This window comes from Oryctolagus cuniculus, chromosome 10 (genome assembly GCF_051225735.1).
Source record: "Oryctolagus cuniculus isolate XC-2025 breed Fujian yellow rabbit chromosome 10, ASM5122573v1, whole genome shotgun sequence".
In the NCBI taxonomy this organism is placed as follows: Eukaryota; Metazoa; Chordata; class Mammalia; order Lagomorpha; family Leporidae; genus Oryctolagus; species Oryctolagus cuniculus.
In genome coordinates, this window is record NC_142876.1 from 93,824,462 (window position 1) to 93,843,076 (window position 18,615).

The following is an 18,615-nucleotide window of genomic DNA, read 5'->3' on the forward strand; positions in this document are numbered from 1 at the left end:
GCATTAGCACATGAAATTTCTCATGATTCAGAACAATTTTAACACAGAACCAGAACCAGAAAAGAATTTCCAGGACTTGCTTTGTTGTATAGAACAGTGTTATAAGAATGTGGAAAATGGAGAACATACCAAAAGTGGAAGGCACTAAGCAGGCAAACTGTAGACAAAATGATATAATAGGCCGCCTGTTTATCTTCCAATTAATGGGACATGTATTGCACTCAGCTCCAATTGTTTATCCTCTTTGCAGCTGGCCGTCCAGCAAGTGTCCTTGTTGTCCCTTATGGCCGTCTCCACGACCACTTCTCGTTAAAAATCTTTGCTAACTAAGTGTGCCGCCCTCAAGGCTAGATTCTCTCTGTTGTTAAAGGCAAATAAGATACACACAAAGTATTAGCAGAAAAGGAGATTTTCATACATTTTCACTTTTTGCCCCTTTAAATTGCTTTTTCTTTGTGTAGCTTAGAAATTTTGTGCTAAAAATTACCTAAACAATTTAATTATGTAACAGTTCTCTGAAGCTACAGGAAGACTCAGTCCGTTTGGTAAGCAGTTATTACTTTTTTTTTCCTGCCTTCAAGTAAGCATGGGTTTCTTTTCTTCTATATTTTTCTTTTCAGATAGGTGCCTTCTATTTAAACCTTGGAGGAGCTCCAGAGGGGCCCGCAGGCACAGGAAAAACCGAAACCACTAAGGACTTGGCTAAAGCTCTGGCTGTGCAGTGTGTGGTGTTCAACTGCTCGGATGGGCTGGATTACCTAGCAATGGGAAAGGTAGTCAAACCACTGGACTGATGATTGCATTATGTTACCAGCTTAGAGCTGGGTCTAAGCCGACAGGCTAAAGCAAACTCATGTCTAAGCATTATTTGGATGTCTTGTAAGCATTACTTGGGCTTTAGGGGTAAAGACATTGCTTTTATTTGGGGGGACTGTCTTAGCCTGCAATTCAGTTTTGACTTAAAAGGTTAGATATTTGTTTTAAGAGATGGTGCCCTTTCCTAAGAAAAATTACCTCCCTTTTTTCTTGTCCTTAGTTTTTTAAAGGACTGGCTTCTTCCGGTGCTTGGGCTTGCTTTGATGAGTTTAACCGAATCGAGCTGGAAGTGTTGTCAGTGGTAGCACAGCAGATTCTGTGCATCCAGAGAGCCATTCAGCAGAAGCTGGATGTGTTTCTTTTCGAAGGGACTGAACTTAAACTCAATCCAAACTGTTTTGTGGCAATTACCATGAATCCCGGCTACGCAGGACGTTCTGAATTGCCGGACAACCTTAAGGTAATATTTTTTGAGTTTAACTTTGGTAACCCAGAAATAACAGCATCTTTCGTCCACAATGGTATAACTGTTTACTATGTATTTGTAATTCCAGTTCACCTTTTTTATTTGCTGTAGGTAGATCCCCAAAAGCTACAATAATGTTGAAAAATTATGAAGTTTATGAGAGGGTGCTATATTTAGGGTATATACTTTGAATATCAGCATATTGTTTTTTAGATCCTAAGCTCAGCTTAACAACTCCGATAATGTCAATAATACAATTTTTTTTATATACTTCAGGTTCTTTTTAGAACAGTGGCTATGATGGTCCCAAACTATGCCCTCATAGCAGAAATCTCCCTCTACTCATACGGATTTTTGAATGCAAAACCTCTGTCTGTGAAGATAGTGATGACTTACAGGCTCTGCTCAGAGCAGCTCTCGTCGCAGTTTCATTATGATTACGGAATGCGAGCAGTGAAAGCAGTTCTAGTGGCTGCTGGCAACCTAAAACTAAAATTTCCAAATGAAAATGAAGATATACTTGTAAGTATTAAATACATACATACATTGGTGAATTTTTTTTTGTGAGGCTAATCAGGAGCTATAAACAGGCAGCTGAGAGGGTTATTATTTGAAATCTTCTTATATGGGGTTGAAGTTCTAGTTGGGGGATTGTGTTACTCATTACAGTCAGTAGGAATTCAAGGGCCTTTTGGTTTGTTAAGGATGGTATTGGTTTTTTCATTAGGGGGATTCCATGGGGTAATGTAAATGAACTTTGTGGTGTGGGACATGTATACTGGCAATGAACTTACATTGTACTTTTGTGTGTGTGTGTGTGTATGATTTCAGCTTCTTCGATCAATTAAAGATGTCAATGAACCAAAGTTTCTATCACATGATGTACCTTTATTTAATGGGATAACTAGTGATTTATTCCCTGGTATTAAGCTTCCTGAAGCTGACTATCATGTATGTAAACACATGAAATTGTCTTCTTCCCAATAAATTTATCTGATGATTCAGTTTTTTATAGTTTTATGAAATCAGTGAAATTATTCTGTTTAGAATTGTAATTCCTTTTTGGCTGCTTTAGTTAATGGGATAAGTAAATTTTGGTACCTCTTGTTATATGTTTCCAGGCTTAACCATTAAGGCTCAGATAGATAATGTTCTTTGTAAGAAAATAAACACTTTTGTTATTTAATTATTTTTACTAGAATGCATGCTCCGTGATGCCTGTTTCATCAGACAGACATAAAAGTAGTAATGTATCCTGTAGTTAACATAGTAAGATTTTGTTTCCCAAATTTAAGTAATGTGTACTAACTTTTAAAAAAGAAACAGTTTTCACTGCACATACACATAAATAAGTATAGATGATGATGGATGTGTTAATTTGTGGTAATCACTACACAGTGTGTATATATACAAGGTACTTGAGTGTCGCTCCCCCTCTTCATGGAGGAACGACACAGGACCCTGCGTTGTTCTTTTGTCTGCTCGGCCCTTCCCGGGTTTGCTGCTGGTTCTTCCCGGGTTGGCTACCGTCCCTCCACCTCCGTGGAAGGGCGGTTCCCCCTGGCCACTTTCCCCACTTCCGCAGGGGAGCGGCACACCGCCGGCCGGCTCTCTCGGGGGCTGCACAGGTGTTCCTTCAGATAGATGTTCCTGGTGCATGTTGTCTCTCTCCTCCTTTATAGTCCTCTTCCACCAATCCCAACTTTGCTACCCACACGCCGAGTACGCTGCTCTCCTCCAATCAGGAGCAGGTCCTGCTGCTTATTGGTTGAACTGGAGGCAGCTGTGTAGAAGCTGTTTCCTCCCTTCTCAGCGCCATATTGTGGGAGAGCAGATGCATAGAATAAGTCTTAATTCCAGTAACTTAGTCCAGTCCGAGTTGCTCCCAGTTGCTCCCCACACTTGAGAAAGTTAATAAGAAAAGGAACTACAGATGAACTTGGGCAGGCATGTGGTGCAGTAGTTACGTTGCTGCTTGGGACACCCACATCCAGTACTGGATTGATTCCAGTTCTGGAACGATTCCAGTCCTCTGCTGCTGATCCACCTTCTCAAGTTAGTTGGTCCGTACTGTCCAACGTGGGAGACCCCAGTGGAGTTCTGGGCTCCTGATTTTAGCTGGGCCCAACTCTGGCTTTTGTGGGCTTTTGAGGAGTTGAACTAATGGATAGAAGATCTATCTTTCTCTGCCTTTCAAATAAAATGAAAACATATAAAAAAAAATTTTGAGGGGCCGGCACTGTGGCTCACTTGGTTAATACTCCGCCTGCAGCACTGGCATCCCATCTCTGTTTCTCTCTGTCTGTAACTCTACCTGTCAAATAAAAAAAAATTTCTTGAAAACTTGTTTCTAAAAAAAGATATAAATTTATTTTGCTGCTAAAGAATTCCAAAATCCATGCATGCTTGGATATTAGATCATGTTGGACACCTTGACTATATATATACTTTTTCAATTTTATTTTATCTTTAACAGACATATAATAATGGTTACAGTGTTATTTCAGTATATGTTTATTAGGGTACTTCAAAAAGTTTGTGGAAAATGTAATGAAAAGATAAGTTTATTTTAAATGGGGAAAATGTAAATCCATATATGTGAAGGGAGTTCAACAAGTTCACAGAAGATGTGTATCATGAAAAAATTGCATAGGTTTCAAAACTTTTCCACAAATCTTTGAAGTGCCCTCATACATGGCATAATGGCAAAATCAGGCTAATTAGCACATGCGTTATCTGTAAAATGAAGGTACTTCAAAAGGTTGGTGGAAAAGTGGAATTAAAAGATAATGTGTATTTTTCATGAACTTTTTAAGACCTCCTTTTTGTGTTTATAAGTTGAGAGCATTTAAAATCCTTTTAGTGACTTTGAAATGTATGGTGTGCTGTCATCGACTCCAGTCACCTTACTGTGCAGGAGAACCCGGCTCTGATTCCCTGCACCACTGGCCCTTCCCCTGACTCTGTGCCCGTTCATCACTGGGTCCCCTCCCAGCAGCTGACAGCCCCCATTCTCCTCCTGCTTCCCGGAGTTCAACTGTTGTAGGCTCTACGGTATTTTTTATATTTCGGCATAGGTATCAAGATTTGAAAAGAAAAACCCATCTGTTTTTTGACATGCAACGTTTCTAGTGCTTTTATTCCTTCCAGCTGATAAATGCTTTCATCTGGGATCTTTTCTCTTTAAAGAACTTCTCTGCTCTTTTTTGTTTGTTCATGGGGTTTCTGACAAAAGTCTCTCGGCTTTTTGTTTGTCTAAAAATGTCTCCATTTAACTTTCACTTTTGTAGAGTATTTTTACTGGGTGTAAAATTTTAGATTTTGGGGGTCTCTTCTCCCTCTTTCCCCAGTGATTAAAGGTGCTAGTCCCTTGACTCCTGGCTTTCCCTGTTGTGCTTAGAAGTCAGGGATTTTTCTTATTGATGGTCCCCTGAATGGAATGGATTTTTTTCCCTCTTGCTGTTTTAATATTTTCTCTTTTTCCTTGGTTGTCAGCAGTTTGGCTATGTGCTTGGTATTGTTCAGATTTTGTGCTTATCCTGCTTGGAATTCACTTTTTCTACAATCTGTGGATTGATGTGTTTCTCTAGAAAATTCACTGTAGTTATTTTTAAAAAATAATTCTGCCCTTTTTCCTCCCCTTTCCTTCTGGGACTCCAACAATGAAAGTGTTAGACCATTTTATACAGTCTCACATATTTCTTATGCTCTCTGTTTTTGTTTGATTTTCCATTATTTTCTCTGTTTTATTTGGATTTTTTTTAATTGACCTCCTTCTTTGGTTTTGTAAAATTTGCTGATAAACCCATTCACTGAATTCTTAATTTTACGTATTTTATTTTTCAAGTATAGGGTATCTGATTCAGTCATGTTTAGAGATTCCATTTCTCTGCAGAAATTCTCTTTTCACCTATTTTTCTATCTTCTTGTGTGTTTTATGTGTGTGTGTGTGTGTGTGTGTGTTTGTGTGTGTATTTAAAGATATATTTATTTGTTTAAAAGGCAGAGTTAGAGAGATGGAGAGAGAGATCTTCATCCACTAGTTCTTTTCCCAATGGCTGGAGCTGCACCGATCTGCACTCAGGAGCCAGGAGCTTCTTCCGGGTCTCCCACGTGGGTGTAGGGGCTAGGGCACTTGGGCCATCCCCAGGTGCTTTTCCAGGTGCATTAACTGGGAGCTAGATTGGAAATTAAGCAGCAGGGACTTGAACTGGCACCCACATGGGGTGCTGATGCTGCACGAGGAGGCTTAACCTGCTGTGCCACAGTGCAGGCTCCGTGTTTTATATTTTTATGAAAGTTAATGTAAAGTTCTGTTCTACTAATGAAGACTTTGGGGTTATCTGTGAGGTTTTTTGCTTACTTTCTATTTTTTCTCTTAGTCATCAGTTATCAGGACTTCTAATTTTTGATCATATGGTAAATATTGTATATGAAACAATTCTATGGATGAAGCTGGTATTATTTTCCTATGGAAAAACTACCTCTTCTTTCAGGAAATGAGATTGAGCTGCTGATGAATCAGGAGTTGATCTAAGAGTGTTTGCAGCACCATTCACCTGTGGTTTCCTTCTGGTATCAAATGTCATTAGAGTGGTAGTTCTACAGTGTTATAGGCCCCTCTCTTTAGCAGGATTTTGGAATCTAAGCATCCTAAGATTGAAGCAATCCCCTCTCCCCACCCTGCCATCTGAGCCCTTGATCTCTGTGTCACTATGTTTATGCTCAATGAAAATGTGTAGTGTGGAGGGCCGGCTCCATGTTTGGGGCTCCTCCAGATTCAAGTCTGTCCTGTATGTTTCTCCTTACTTTCAGCTAGATTCCTCTGTCTGTAGCAGATGTGATGTGTACTATGTCCAGACTTGGAAAATGTTTCTGGAGGCAAAAATAGCTATTGTATTGTGTTTACCTAGGGAAGGTTCACCCCGTTCTGAGAATTAATTCCCTTTGACTTTGTCATGCAGTGCACAATGGTACTTTGGTCAACAGACAGCATATGTTAGGATAAATGCCTTGGTATGCAGTAGGCTATACCATCTATGTTTGTGTGAGTACACTCAGTGATGGTGTCACTCCATGACACATTTCTCAGTCAACACATGACTATTTGCATCCAAAGCATTCCTTTATCTCGAAGATTTGTTTTTCTAGATACTGTGGTGTGATTGTCTCCCGTATCTTTTTTTTTAATTTAATTTTTTTTGAGAGTTAGAGTTATAGACAGTGAGAAGGAGAAACAGAAAGAAAGGTCTTCCATCCGATGGTTCACTCCCCAAATGGCCGCAATGGCTGGAGCTGCGCTGATCCAAAGCCAGGAGCCAAGTGCTTCTTCCTGGTCTCCCACATAGGTGCAGGGGCCCAAGGACTTGGGCCATCTTCTACTGCTTTCCCAGGCCATAGCAGAGAGCTGGACTGGAAGAGGGGCAGCCAGGACTAGAACCGGCGCCCGTACGGGATTCCAGCACCGCAGGCAGAGGATTAACCTACTGCACCACGGAGCCGGCCCCTGCCATATCTTTCCATATCCTAACCAAAAGTAGAATTTTGGGAAATACTATTTAAGCAAAGTTATTTCTGTGCAGCCTATACCCAACAACCAAAGATGTAATATTATGATCAGTAATAATTTGTGGTGTGGAACACTAGTCTACCCCAAAAGCATTATAAGTCTGTTTGTTCCTCCTCTGAATTTGAAAAATAACTTTAAGAAATAATGTATCAACATGAGAAAATTCAATTTTTTACTTGTAAATCAAAAAGCTAGGTTTGTAAGCCCCCTATGGCATGATTTATAAATACAACTTTATAGATACGCATCTGTTTCTCTTTTATTCAGGAATTTTTGGAGTGTGCCCATAAAGCCTGCAAAGTCCATAATCTCCAGCCTGTTAAATTTTTTCTCGACAAAATAATTCAGACGTATGAAATGATGATTGTTAGACATGGGTAAGATTACAGATCGTTTGCCAGAGTTAGACATTATTTTGGGATTAAACTGTCTAATCAACTTAAATTCATGAACTGGAAGAAATAGCAAACTTTGCAGGGAGACTGGGGCGCAAACACCCCCTGCCTTCCCAGTGGCTTAAAACAACAAGGTTTCTTTCTTTCTTGTTCTGTAAGTCCAGAAAGGGTTAATAAGGAAAGCTCATTTGGTGGCCTCACACCAGCAGCTGCCCCAATTTGCCCTTTTGGTCATTAAATGTGTTGTTCACTCTTCTCTGTGCACATATAATAAACCCTTTGCTTCCCAGGGTGATAAGCTAGAAGCTCCAGCCAATAAATGAACCAGACTCAAAGTTCAGAATGTCTAGGTGATTCATGGTTGAGTTCTTAGCAGATTTGGAAGTTGTTGCTCTTGATCCAGAGACCTGCAAACTAGAAGGATGTGTTTCCTGCCATCCACATCCAGCACACAATAGCAAGTTTACCAGAACAGGATTGGCAGAACCAACATTGTTCTATAACAATTCTAAAATCCAGCTGGGCTTAAGGTGAAGGGGCCAAGTTCCAGTGATTCCAGCAGAGTTGAACCTTCAGAACTTGTCACTTGTAGGGGCCCATCTAAGAGGCTGTAGCATTTTATAGATGTGGTTCATTGTGTAGGGTGTCACTGACGTGGCAGTGGTCACATTGTGTTTGTAATATTTTTCATTAAAGAACACCCACCTCCAAGTTGTGAAAATTTAAAGCCCCTAAAGACCTGTGTCTACTTCTGCTCAATTTTGCTACCTGAGAGGAACTTGGCCACTAACTGGTCTTGGTTGACCTTTGTTTTACCTTCTGAGAAGTCTTGCTATTTTCTTCCCTGGCTACATGTGAAGTGGACAGTAGAGAAAATGTTGTCCTTGGGGGATGAGCAGCATTTTCAGTCTGTTCCCTGTTTGTAGCAAGTTGAAGTTTAAAGAATCATGAGATTTTTGAAGACAGTTTTCTGTAAATCTTCAAACATACATAGAAATGTGGGGAAACAATGTCGTCATCACTCATGCATCCAGCTCTTAAGGACCATTTTAAATTTTGAACTTTGACATACATTTTAAGCTAGACTCATGTTTGTTTCTTATTGATAAAGTTTAAGAACTTGATCTGCTTTTAATCTGTTTGTTACTAGGTAGCTCCCTGTGCCTGTAGCCATAGTCACAATTCTTACTAAAGTATAACTTTGCAAATTTCTTTGTACAACCCTTGAATCTGTTTGTTGCTTTGTTGAGAGTGCCATGCCTTTAAACTATATTTCCTGAATTATTTTATATCCCAAAGTGATTATAGTAAGCCCTGCTCCTCCCATAGTTTTGCTTTCTGAGGTTTTAATTATCTAAGATAAACTGAAGTCTGAAAATATTAAATGGAAAATTACATATTTTGAGAGGGAAACCACATTCACATAGCTTTTATTTCAGTATATTATTCTATTTTATTATTACTGTTAACCTCTTAATGTACCTAATCTATAAATTAAACTTTATCACAAGAATGTACTTTTTGGTGTATAAAAAACATATGGAAGATGAAATTAAATGCTAAATTAATTTTGTGCAAAGAATCTTGAAATGCCTGCTTGTGACAAATCTTCAGAAGATATGTGGAAAAAAGGGGTGGGCGTTTGATACAGTGGTTAAGACACTACTTGAGCGTCCCATATCTGAGTGACTACATTTAAGACCTGCCTCCATTCCTGATTCCAGCTTCCTGCTAATGTGCACTCTGGGAGGTAGCAGGTTATGGCTCAAGTAGTTGGTTCCTTGTAATCCACAAGGGAGACCTGGTTCTTAGTTTCAAGGTTTGACCTGGCCAGGCCCTGCTGTTGCAGGCATTTAGGGAGTGAAATAGCCCAGTGAAAGATCTCTGCTTGTCTGACTCTCTCTCTCTTTTCTTGCCTGTCCCTCTTGGTCTATGTTTCTCTGGCTTTTCAAATAAAACATTTTTTAATTAAAAAAGTATGCAGTTATTTTCATTATCATCCGAAAACTTTTTATTATACCCCTTTTTGTAGATAATGATATTAATGTGGAGAAATTGATGTAGATCATTTAAAAAAAAATCATCTATTATTTTTCACTTTATGTTTCTGTGTGGGAACAAACTGTTGAAATCCTTACTTAAGGTATACTAAGCTGATCTTCTGTATACTAAGATAATCGAAAATGAATCTTGATGTGAATGGAAGGGGAGAGGGAGTGGGAAAGGGGAGGGTGGTGGGTGGGAGGGACGGTATGGGGGGGAAAGCCATTGTAACCCATGAGACGTACTTTGGAAATTTATATTCATTAAATAAAAGATAAAAAAAAAAAAAAAAAAAAAAAAAAAAGAAATTGATGTAGAGTCAATCAGTTCAGGAGTTACTGAGTTTTCCTCATGTCAGTGAAAAATTCCTAAGACTTCAAAAATTATAAGTAATAATTATCACAGGGTAAAGTTTTATACAGTGATCTCAATGCTTTAGCATTATTTCTTGTACTCATTATATATTTGCTGCTTTGCTTTGATAGTTTTATGTTAGTAGGAGAGCCTTTTGCTGCAAAGACCAAAGTTCTGCACGTGTTGGCTGATACCCTGACTCTTATGAATGAACATGGCTATGGAGAGGAAGAGAAGGTCATTTATCGGACTGTGAATCCCAAATCAATTACCATGGGCCAACTTTTTGGACAGTTTGACCCAGTGTCTCATGAGGTATTTGAGAACATAAACGTCTTTCAGCTCCATGTTGACAGTGCATGTTAAACCCAGAAATTCAGAATGTTTTTGTATCTTCACTGCTAAATGCAATTTTACAAAGCAAGTTTCCTCCTCCTCTTTTTTCCTCTGCAGTGGACTGACGGTATTGTAGCCAACACTTTCAGAGAATTTGCCTTAGCAGAAACACCTGACCGGAAATGGGTTGTGTTTGATGGTCCTATCGACACCTTGTGGATAGAGAGCATGAACACAGTACTGGATGATAATAAAAAGGTAAATCGTGATTAAAAGCTAAACAGAGTCAGACTTGATTATGCAGTTTTATGTGTTCAACAAGGATGCAGCAATTTGAATATACTTAGAAATTATCTTGTCAATGAAAACTATGTTGTAGAAAGTCCTTCTTTACTTTTTCTTAATAGAAAGAAAGTGTTAAAAGTTTTGTTATCAGACTGGCATAATAATCTGAGAATAGGTTGGTTTTTTTTTTTTTTTTTGACAGGCAGAGTGGACAGTGAGAGAGAGAGACAGAGAGAAAGGTCTTCCTTTGCCGTTGGTTCACCCTCCAATGGCCGCCGCGGCCGGCGCACCGCGCTGATCCGATGGCAGGAGCCAGGAGCCAGGTGCTTTTCCTGGTCTCCCATGGGGTGCAGGGCCCAAGCACTTGGGCCATCCTCCACTGCACTCCCTGGCCACAGCAGAGAGATGGCCTGGAAAAGGGGCAACCGGGACAGAATCCGGCGCCCCGACCAGGACTAGAACCCGGTGTGCCGGCACCGCTAGGCGGAGGATTAGCCTAGTGAGCCGCGGCGCCGGCCCAAGAATAGGTTGTTGAGTAACATCAGTCTTATATTTCCTTTGAAAACATTGAATGCTGCAGCACACATATGTAGTATATTACTCTGGGAGCTGTGAGATGTACAAAAGAACTTGAAAATGAAAGTTTGTGATATTGTAACAGAGAGATAACATATAAGGTATATAATGAGCACTAATTTTAAATGTAGATAACATGATTTTTAACATGTATCTACAGTCACGTAAATATGACCCAAAAAAGATGGAGAAAACTCTTGTGTGTCCTACAGCATTCACTCCTGTATCTGCCTTGCCAAATACCCTCTCCTAGTCTAATTTATGTAATAAGCACAACTCTGATTTATAGGGTAAAGAAATTTTGCTAGTTCTTGAGCTTGATGTAAATGGAATAATACTCTTTAGTGTCTTTTTTTTTTAAATATTTATTTATTCATTTGAAAGGCAGAGTTAGAGACACAGAAAGAGAGAGAGAATCTTCCATCTGTTGGTTCACTCCCCAAATGGCTGTAACAGCCGGAGCTGAGCCTATCTGGAGCCAGGAGCTTCTTTTGGGTCTTCCATGTGGGTGCAGGAGCCCAAGGACTTGGGCCATCTTCTACTGCTTTCCCAGGCCATAGCAGAGAGCTGGATTGCAAGTGGAGCAGCTGGATCTTGAACTGGCACCCATATGGGATGCCAGCATTGCAGGCTGTGGCTTTACCTACTAGGCCACAGTGCCGGCCCCAATGTCTTCTTATTTAAAAAAAAAATTATTTATTTATTTATTTGAGAGATGGAGAGAGGAGAGAACAGAACTCGCATTCACTGATTGGCTTCCCAAACTCTGGTAACAACTGGGACTGGACTGGGCCAAAGCCAGGTACCAAGAACTCAATCCAGGTTTCCTAAATACATCAGGAACCCAGTTACTTGAACCAGCACCACAGCCTCCCAGGGTCTGCGTCAATACAAAACTGGAATCAGGAGCTGGAGCCAGGTATTGAACCCAGGCATTCCAAAATGGGATATGGACGTCTCAGCTTGTGTCTTATCTGCTGGACAAATGCCTGCCCCAGTGTCGTCTGTTTTCAGTTAATATATCTATATTTAATGTGGGCTCCATTTTATTAATCTTTATTCTTTTTATATCTGTATCAGTATCCTGTGTGAATATATCACAACTGAATTCCATGCTTAGGTGAAATGACTATATTGCCAAGTAAGCAAATTCATCTCATTAACATTAAAACATATACCCAAGTACTTCATGATGGATGGCTGGTTATATAGTCATGCTCATTATTTCAATTACAGCGAGCAGAGGGTAGAAAGTAAGCTTTCTTACTTTCTTCATCACAAAAGAAGCTGTGATGATTCAGAAGAGAGAGGTTAATCAGTAAAGTGAAGTCTAAGGATTCAGAGCCAAGGAGAAGGGCTGTCTCCTGTTGGGTGAGAGAGAAGCATGAAAGGACCGTTAAAGATAGAAGTGAATGTACAGATTAGAGAGCAGAAACTTGAAGGCAATTCCTCTAAATTCTTTGCTTTAGAAAGTGTTAGGTCCGGGTTCTTGGCAGACAGGAAGAAGTTTAAATCAACCCTTATGGAAAATGGAAAAGAGAGTTGCCTGGGAAAACATAGATGCATATCTGGGTAGCCTGGAAGTTAGGTTGAGTTGAAGCCCGCGAGTTAATTGTACCAAGGTCTGCCTTTGTGAGACAGTCTCTCCCGGTCTCAGCAGCCTGAGTGTTAGGGGAGGTGATGTCACAGTCTTGGATATACACAAAGGTTTGACAGGTGAACGTTTGAAGCTGGCGGAGAAGCACTGGACCACAGCACGGAAGCTGCCTGATGACGGAAGTGAGACAGCAGGGATGTGGAAGTCCTTAAGCACATGAAGAGCGAGTGTAGTAAGAGTGAATGGGAGGCAGGAGCGGGTGCACTGGAGACTGTGGGAAGAGACTGAGATGCTTGAATTGAATGTTTTAGATTTGATGGTGTGTGTCAGGAGGGAAGGTCTCAGCTCCACTAAGTGGGAGGCTGGAGAGGAGCAAGGTAAACTGGAGGTCGGGCACCTGAGGGACTGCCAGGTTGAGACATTCGTCCTCATGAGTTCTGGATCAGGCACAAGTCTTTGCAGAGAGGAAGAGATGGGCCAAGTGCCAAAGACTTTAGCTAGTGAGAGAGGACTCCATGGGCCCTGGTGGGTGACAGACAAAGTAGGAGCTGACAAGGAACAAGGGTTGTATTTGAGAGTGGTGTGGAAGTAGTTGGGAAACACTGCTGGTGAGTCAGGAGACTCCACTTCCCAAACGGGTGGCAGGAAGGGGATGTTTGTTAGAATAATAATGTGGAAGATTCAAAGTATTCTAGGAGCCAGCATTCATCCGAGTCACACATCAGAGAACCTGGCTTCCATTACTGGCTCTGGCTCCTGACTCCAGCTCATTGCCCAACTCTTTGGGTTCTTGTCACTCACGTGGGAGACCTGGATAGGATTCCCAGTTCCCAACTTCAACCCTGGCCCAGCCCCACTGCTTGTGGGCATGCATTTTGAGAATGAACCAGCTCTTTATCTTTTTTTTTTTTTTTTTGCTGTCATTTCTGCCTTCTTTCTCTCCCTCCGTCTCTCTCTCTCTCTTTCTCTGTCCCTCCCTCCATCCCTCCCTTCCTCCCTCTTCCTCTCCAATAAATAAATAAGCAAAAATTTCAAAGTATTATAGACTGGCACTGTCAAATAGAACTTTGTGCAGTTCTGGAAATATCTGTAGTATCTGAGAAAAATCACACTAATGATGTGTAGCTCTTGAGCATTTGAAGTGTGGCTCAGTGCAATTTGAAGAACTGAATCTTAAATTTTACTTAATTTTAACTGGTTAGAAATAACATAAGTAGCCACAAATGGTTAGTGGCTACCATATTGGATAAACAAGCTCTATACCGTTCACTTATTTTATAGCTATAAAAGGGAATCCAGAAATGTTGAGGGCCTCATTGTTGACATTTAGCTAGATAAGGGCAAAACTGGGAAAGGGATGGTGATAGTAGAAGCAGAGATGAAATAATGAAAGACAAATGGAGGAAGAGAATTGAAAAGACTTAACAATGAAAAATGAAAATCTTGGCTTTGTGGAAGAGACAGACTCAAAATATTTGCTTGCCCAGTAAGTGAGTGATAGAGCTAGACCTCAAATGAAGACTTTGTGCTTCCTTCCTAATGCTTACTCCCTTATAACAAGAGATGCTTCATCTTACAAATAGAATAAACTGTTATGTAATAAGTTTGAAATATTTTTAAAAATAAATGTTTGAAAAATAATTGCCTGTAGCTTTGCCTCATGAGTGGAGAAATAATTCAGATGTCCCCTCAAATGAGCCTCATCTTTGAAACCATGGACCTGTCCCAGGCCTCGGTAAGTCTATAGATCAATTTAACATTTTATTTGTGTGTGTGTGTATCTGGTCGTGATCAGTTGAGTCAAGGCGTAGTTTTTGTTTGCCAGAAAATGGGTTTGGCCCAAGGGGTGTAAGGATGAATAGGCAGGGTGTGCTTGTTTGGGAAGCCTGAGCAGCAAGGTGATGACGGGGCTGGGCAGGAGGACACGGAAGGTGTTAGCTTGATCTGCGTTTGAAGAAGGTCTAAGACTTCTCCAGGGAGACCATCTGGGCCCAAACGTTCCAGATCATGACGAGATGATGAATGAGGACATGGAACCGTGACATGTCCGGGGAGCGGAACTGAAGCGGACCAGCTGGTGTCCGTGAGATGGTCAGGGTGGACAGGAGCCAGAGCAGGAAGGGCCTTCTCAGTCTGTCCAAAAAGGAGCTGGTAGCTTCCAGGTTCCATTGGTAGAAAAACCACCACCGCAAAAGCGAACTTTGCTTTTCTCCCCAGCCTGCCACGGTCAGCCGCTGCGGCATGATTTATCTGGAGCCCTCACAGCTGGGATGGGAACCACTCGTGTCTTCCTGGCTGCATTCCCTGAAGGGACCACTGCTTGAGGCCGAACATCAGGCTCTCCTGAAGGAGCTTTTCGACTGGTTAATACCACCTGCTCTAAAGTTCCGCAAGAAACAGTGCAAGGTGACGCCAGCGTTCTCTCTCCCACTCGAGTTTCTTGCAGTCACGGTGGTGGGGTGAAGAGCCCAAACCTTACCCACTTCCTGTCCACCTTTGGCTTTAGATTGCTCAGGTGACAGCTGAGGAACACAGAGCCTAAAGGTACTCCAACTAAACTATGCAAGACCATACTCTTGGGAGCTTTAAAAATCCCAGTGATTTTCCACTCTTCACAATTATTGTAAATACGTACCTTTACAAACTCACACATACGCTTAGTATTTTATGAGTAAACTTTTCACATTGTGTTGGTTTCCAAAGATTGTCTTAACACATAACCACAAAATTGGAGGCTTACACAGATGGAAATTTATTCCCGCACAGTTCTGGAGGCCGGAGTTCTGAGGGGAAGTTGTTGGCAGGCCCATGCTTCTGAGGAAGCTCTAGATGAGAATCTTTGGTTGCCTTTTCCAAGTTCTGGCAGCTCCAAGTGTTCCTTGCCTTGTGCCTGTGTGACTGCACTCCTTTCCTCCCTCTCCACACAGCCTTCTGCTCTGTGCGTCTATTCTTTGTGTGTTTAGGGTTTGCAACTGAGCCCCTCCCAGGTCATCCAGAATGACCTCATCATCTCAGAATCCTTAGCCTACTTAAATCTTTTAAATTCCTCTTTCCAAATATTACTGCATTCAGAAATTCATGAACCAGGCCATGGAAATATCTTTTTGGGATAACCATTCAATCATTTCTCTCTCTCTCTCTCTCTCTCTCACACACACACACACACATTACATATGAATAAATACATTGATACAGTCTCTTCTACCTAGACCTCTTATGTCATATCATTATTACCCCAAATTATTTTTGTCTATTTAATTTTAATGTCACTACTTTTTGGGGATCAAAAGAGAAGTAGAAGAGCTATTTAGCAGATTTCTCATCCTAAAATACTATTTCAGGGGATGGGAAGACTATACTGCATAAAAGAGAAGAGTAATTCCAGCTAATGAAGATTCTGTACAGTATGTCTTCATTGAAAAAATATATAAAATCCTCTTACAGTTTTTCACTTTTCAAGCTTTAATACTAGATATTGTAAATAATACACAATAGGCTCCATTTTTCCAGGTAATTAGTTGTGTGTCTTTCTTTTCCTAATTCAATCTTGTATTTCCTGCTCCAGTCAGTCCCCAAGAGCTATCAGTTTCCTCTTCATGACTACGTTTCGGTCTGTCCTGTCCTCTCCATTCCCATTTCTCGACTACCTTCTCACCCCTGCTCTCCCATTGTAGGGGTCTTAGTTCTGGCCTTCATCAGTTCCGACCTGAGTCGACACAGTAGAGCCACTCTGGTCCCTGCTGCCAGAATGAGGAGCCCAGGACACAAATGTGTTCCATTCACTCCTTTACTGAACAGCCTCCACTGGAACCCTCTCTTAGAGCAAGACCCCTGACAGCCCTGCAAGCCTTTCAGGGTCTCACCATTGTCTCACCTGCTTCTCAGGTTTTATTCTTCTTTTTTAAAGGTATTTATTTATTTCATTATTAGAAAGAGTGATAAAAAGAGAGGGAGAGAGACAGAGAGATCTTACATCTGCTGATTCACTCTCCCAGGTCGCTACAGCAGCCAGATCTGTTCCAGACCCCAGGCCAGGAGGCAGGAACTCCATCCTAGTCTCCTATGTGGGCAGCAGTGTCCCAAGAACTTGGGTCATCTTCCGCTGCCTTCCCCAGTGCATTAGCAGAGAGCTGGAGCAGAAGTGGAGCAGCAGGGACTTGAACTAGGGATCTGATATGGGATGTCAGAGTCATGAGCAGCAGCTTATCCCGTTGTGCCACAGCAGCGGCCCCAGAAGTCTTATTTAGCCATTTCTCCTTCACACCCTGTTTGCACATCCTACAGAACCCTGTTAATCATCTGCATCTGCTCATGTCTCTGTTGCTTTGTATTTTGTAGCTTTCCCTGCCTTAAACGTCCTTCCTCCTTGCTAACTTAGGCTTTCCTTCCTAATTCAGCTCCATGGCTCTTCCTCCAGGAAGCCTTCATTGGCATTTCCTTGGGTCTGAGCTAATTGCTTAGCCCATGTATTCTAGAAGGTTCCTTCTGCCAACATCACTGTTGCACCATATTTTTTTGTCTGTTTATTTTTTATTTTTTTTTTTTTTTTTTTGCACAGGCAGAGTTAGACAGTGAGAGAGAGAGACAGAGAGAAAGGTCTTCCTTTGCTGTTGGTTTACCCCCCAAATGGCCGCTAAGGCCAGCGTGCTGTGCCGATCTGAAGCCAGGAGCCAGGTGCTTCCTCCTGGTCTCCCATGCAGGTGCAGGGCCTAAGCACTTGGGCCATCCTCCACTGCACTCCCGGGCCACAGCAGAGAGCTGGCCTGGAAGAGGAGCAACCAGGACAGAATTAGGCGCCCCGACTGGGACTAGAACCTGGGGTGCCGGCACCGCAGGTGGAGGATTAGCCTAGTGAGCTGCAGTACCAGCCCTGTCTGTTTAAGTTTAATGTTGCTCCTTTTCAGGGATTGTATCTCTTATTTCCAAGTCTCTTGGTCGGCAAGTAGGTATATAGGTCAAATATTACTTTTCATAAATGTTTTTTGAGTAGATTAATGAATGAATGGCTAGAAGAGGCTCTATTTTTATCATTAGGACACCATTTAATCTCTTACAATAGAAGTTTTCATCCAGAGAAGTTGAAATCTTGTAATTTAATATGCCAATCTAAAATACTTGAGAAATGTTTTCATCACTCCTATAATTTAAGTTTTTAAAATGTATTTATTTAAATGTATGTATTTTCTTTTACTGTCCAGGCAGGGTGGAAGTTAAAAAAAAATATCTTCTTCTCCTCCCTTGGCAGGAGCTGATTCCCACAAGTAGCAGCAATGCAGTTGTATCTCTCACGCGCCTCTTTGAGTCGCTGCTCTGTGATGTGGTGGAGAGCGATCCTACGAGCAAACACATCCGTGTCTGGATTATGGTTGGTTCACACCCGAGGTGGCTTTTAACTGCAGAGTAAAACATGCTTCTTGCAAATTCGATTTGTATTGAGACAGACACTGCAAGAAGCAAGCTGTTTGGGGAGCCATCCCTGAAAGAACAGCTGAAGACGCACGGGCGGCTCTCGCCTGCTGTTCTGGTACTAAGAAACAGTTTAAAGAGAGTAAAGTATGTCGGATTGAGCCACAGCGATTACTTATGAAGAAGTCATAATTTGGTAAACTCTCAGGAAAGTGATGTAATATGAAAGCAATTTGAGTCACAGGTGCATTGGTTCTGTCTGATGTGAATCCGGCTTGTAGTGGCACAGGCACTCGCCATGGAAGACCAGGGTGGGCACCCAGCTTTTGGCAGGGAGGAGTCTGCAGTCCCGGTCAGCCCACGTCTGGAGGTCAGAGGAGGCCAAAGACCATGGCAGTAGTGAGCGGAAGTTGCCGAAGGTGGCAAAAGCAAAGAGGTTTTTCCTTTTCCCTGGTTTCCCCCTGCATTCCCATCTGCAACCTAATTCCTAAAGGCCTTGGCAGTAGCTGTTCCCTGCCGCTGTTCCTCCTTCCCTTTGCTGCCGCAGAGCGATTCTGCCCCAGACACCTCAGATTCCTGGGCTCACCGCAGGTCATAACCTCTTCCCTGTCTCCTTCCTGTTCGCCTTTGTGTCCCAACATTTTACAAGATGAACAGAGAAGAAGTGCGATTTATTTATTCCCTTTTCTCCCTATTGGGAACGCTTTTCACAGAACTGATTTTAAACATTTTCTGTACCGATAAAAGTTAGCTTTTGCAAAAGCAAAGTGTC

The 18,615-nt window shown here is 41.7% G+C and overlaps 1 protein-coding gene across 1 annotated transcript in view; it reads left to right on the plus strand.

Moving 5' to 3' along the window:
• Window positions 1-18,615, plus strand: part of DNAH12 (dynein axonemal heavy chain 12) — a 209,048-nt gene that overhangs the window by 68,275 nt on the left and 122,158 nt on the right. Inside the window, exons 26-35 of the mRNA XM_051852268.3 lie at window positions 621-773; window positions 1,037-1,276; window positions 1,559-1,804; window positions 2,114-2,233; window positions 7,119-7,228; window positions 9,775-9,958; window positions 10,097-10,237; window positions 14,089-14,172; window positions 14,655-14,843; window positions 17,683-17,802. Coding sequence (XP_051708228.3) covers window positions 621-773; window positions 1,037-1,276; window positions 1,559-1,804; window positions 2,114-2,233; window positions 7,119-7,228; window positions 9,775-9,958; window positions 10,097-10,237; window positions 14,089-14,172; window positions 14,655-14,843; window positions 17,683-17,802 — 1,587 coding nt within the window. The remainder of the gene's footprint in view (window positions 1-620; window positions 774-1,036; window positions 1,277-1,558; window positions 1,805-2,113; window positions 2,234-7,118; window positions 7,229-9,774; window positions 9,959-10,096; window positions 10,238-14,088; window positions 14,173-14,654; window positions 14,844-17,682; window positions 17,803-18,615) is intronic.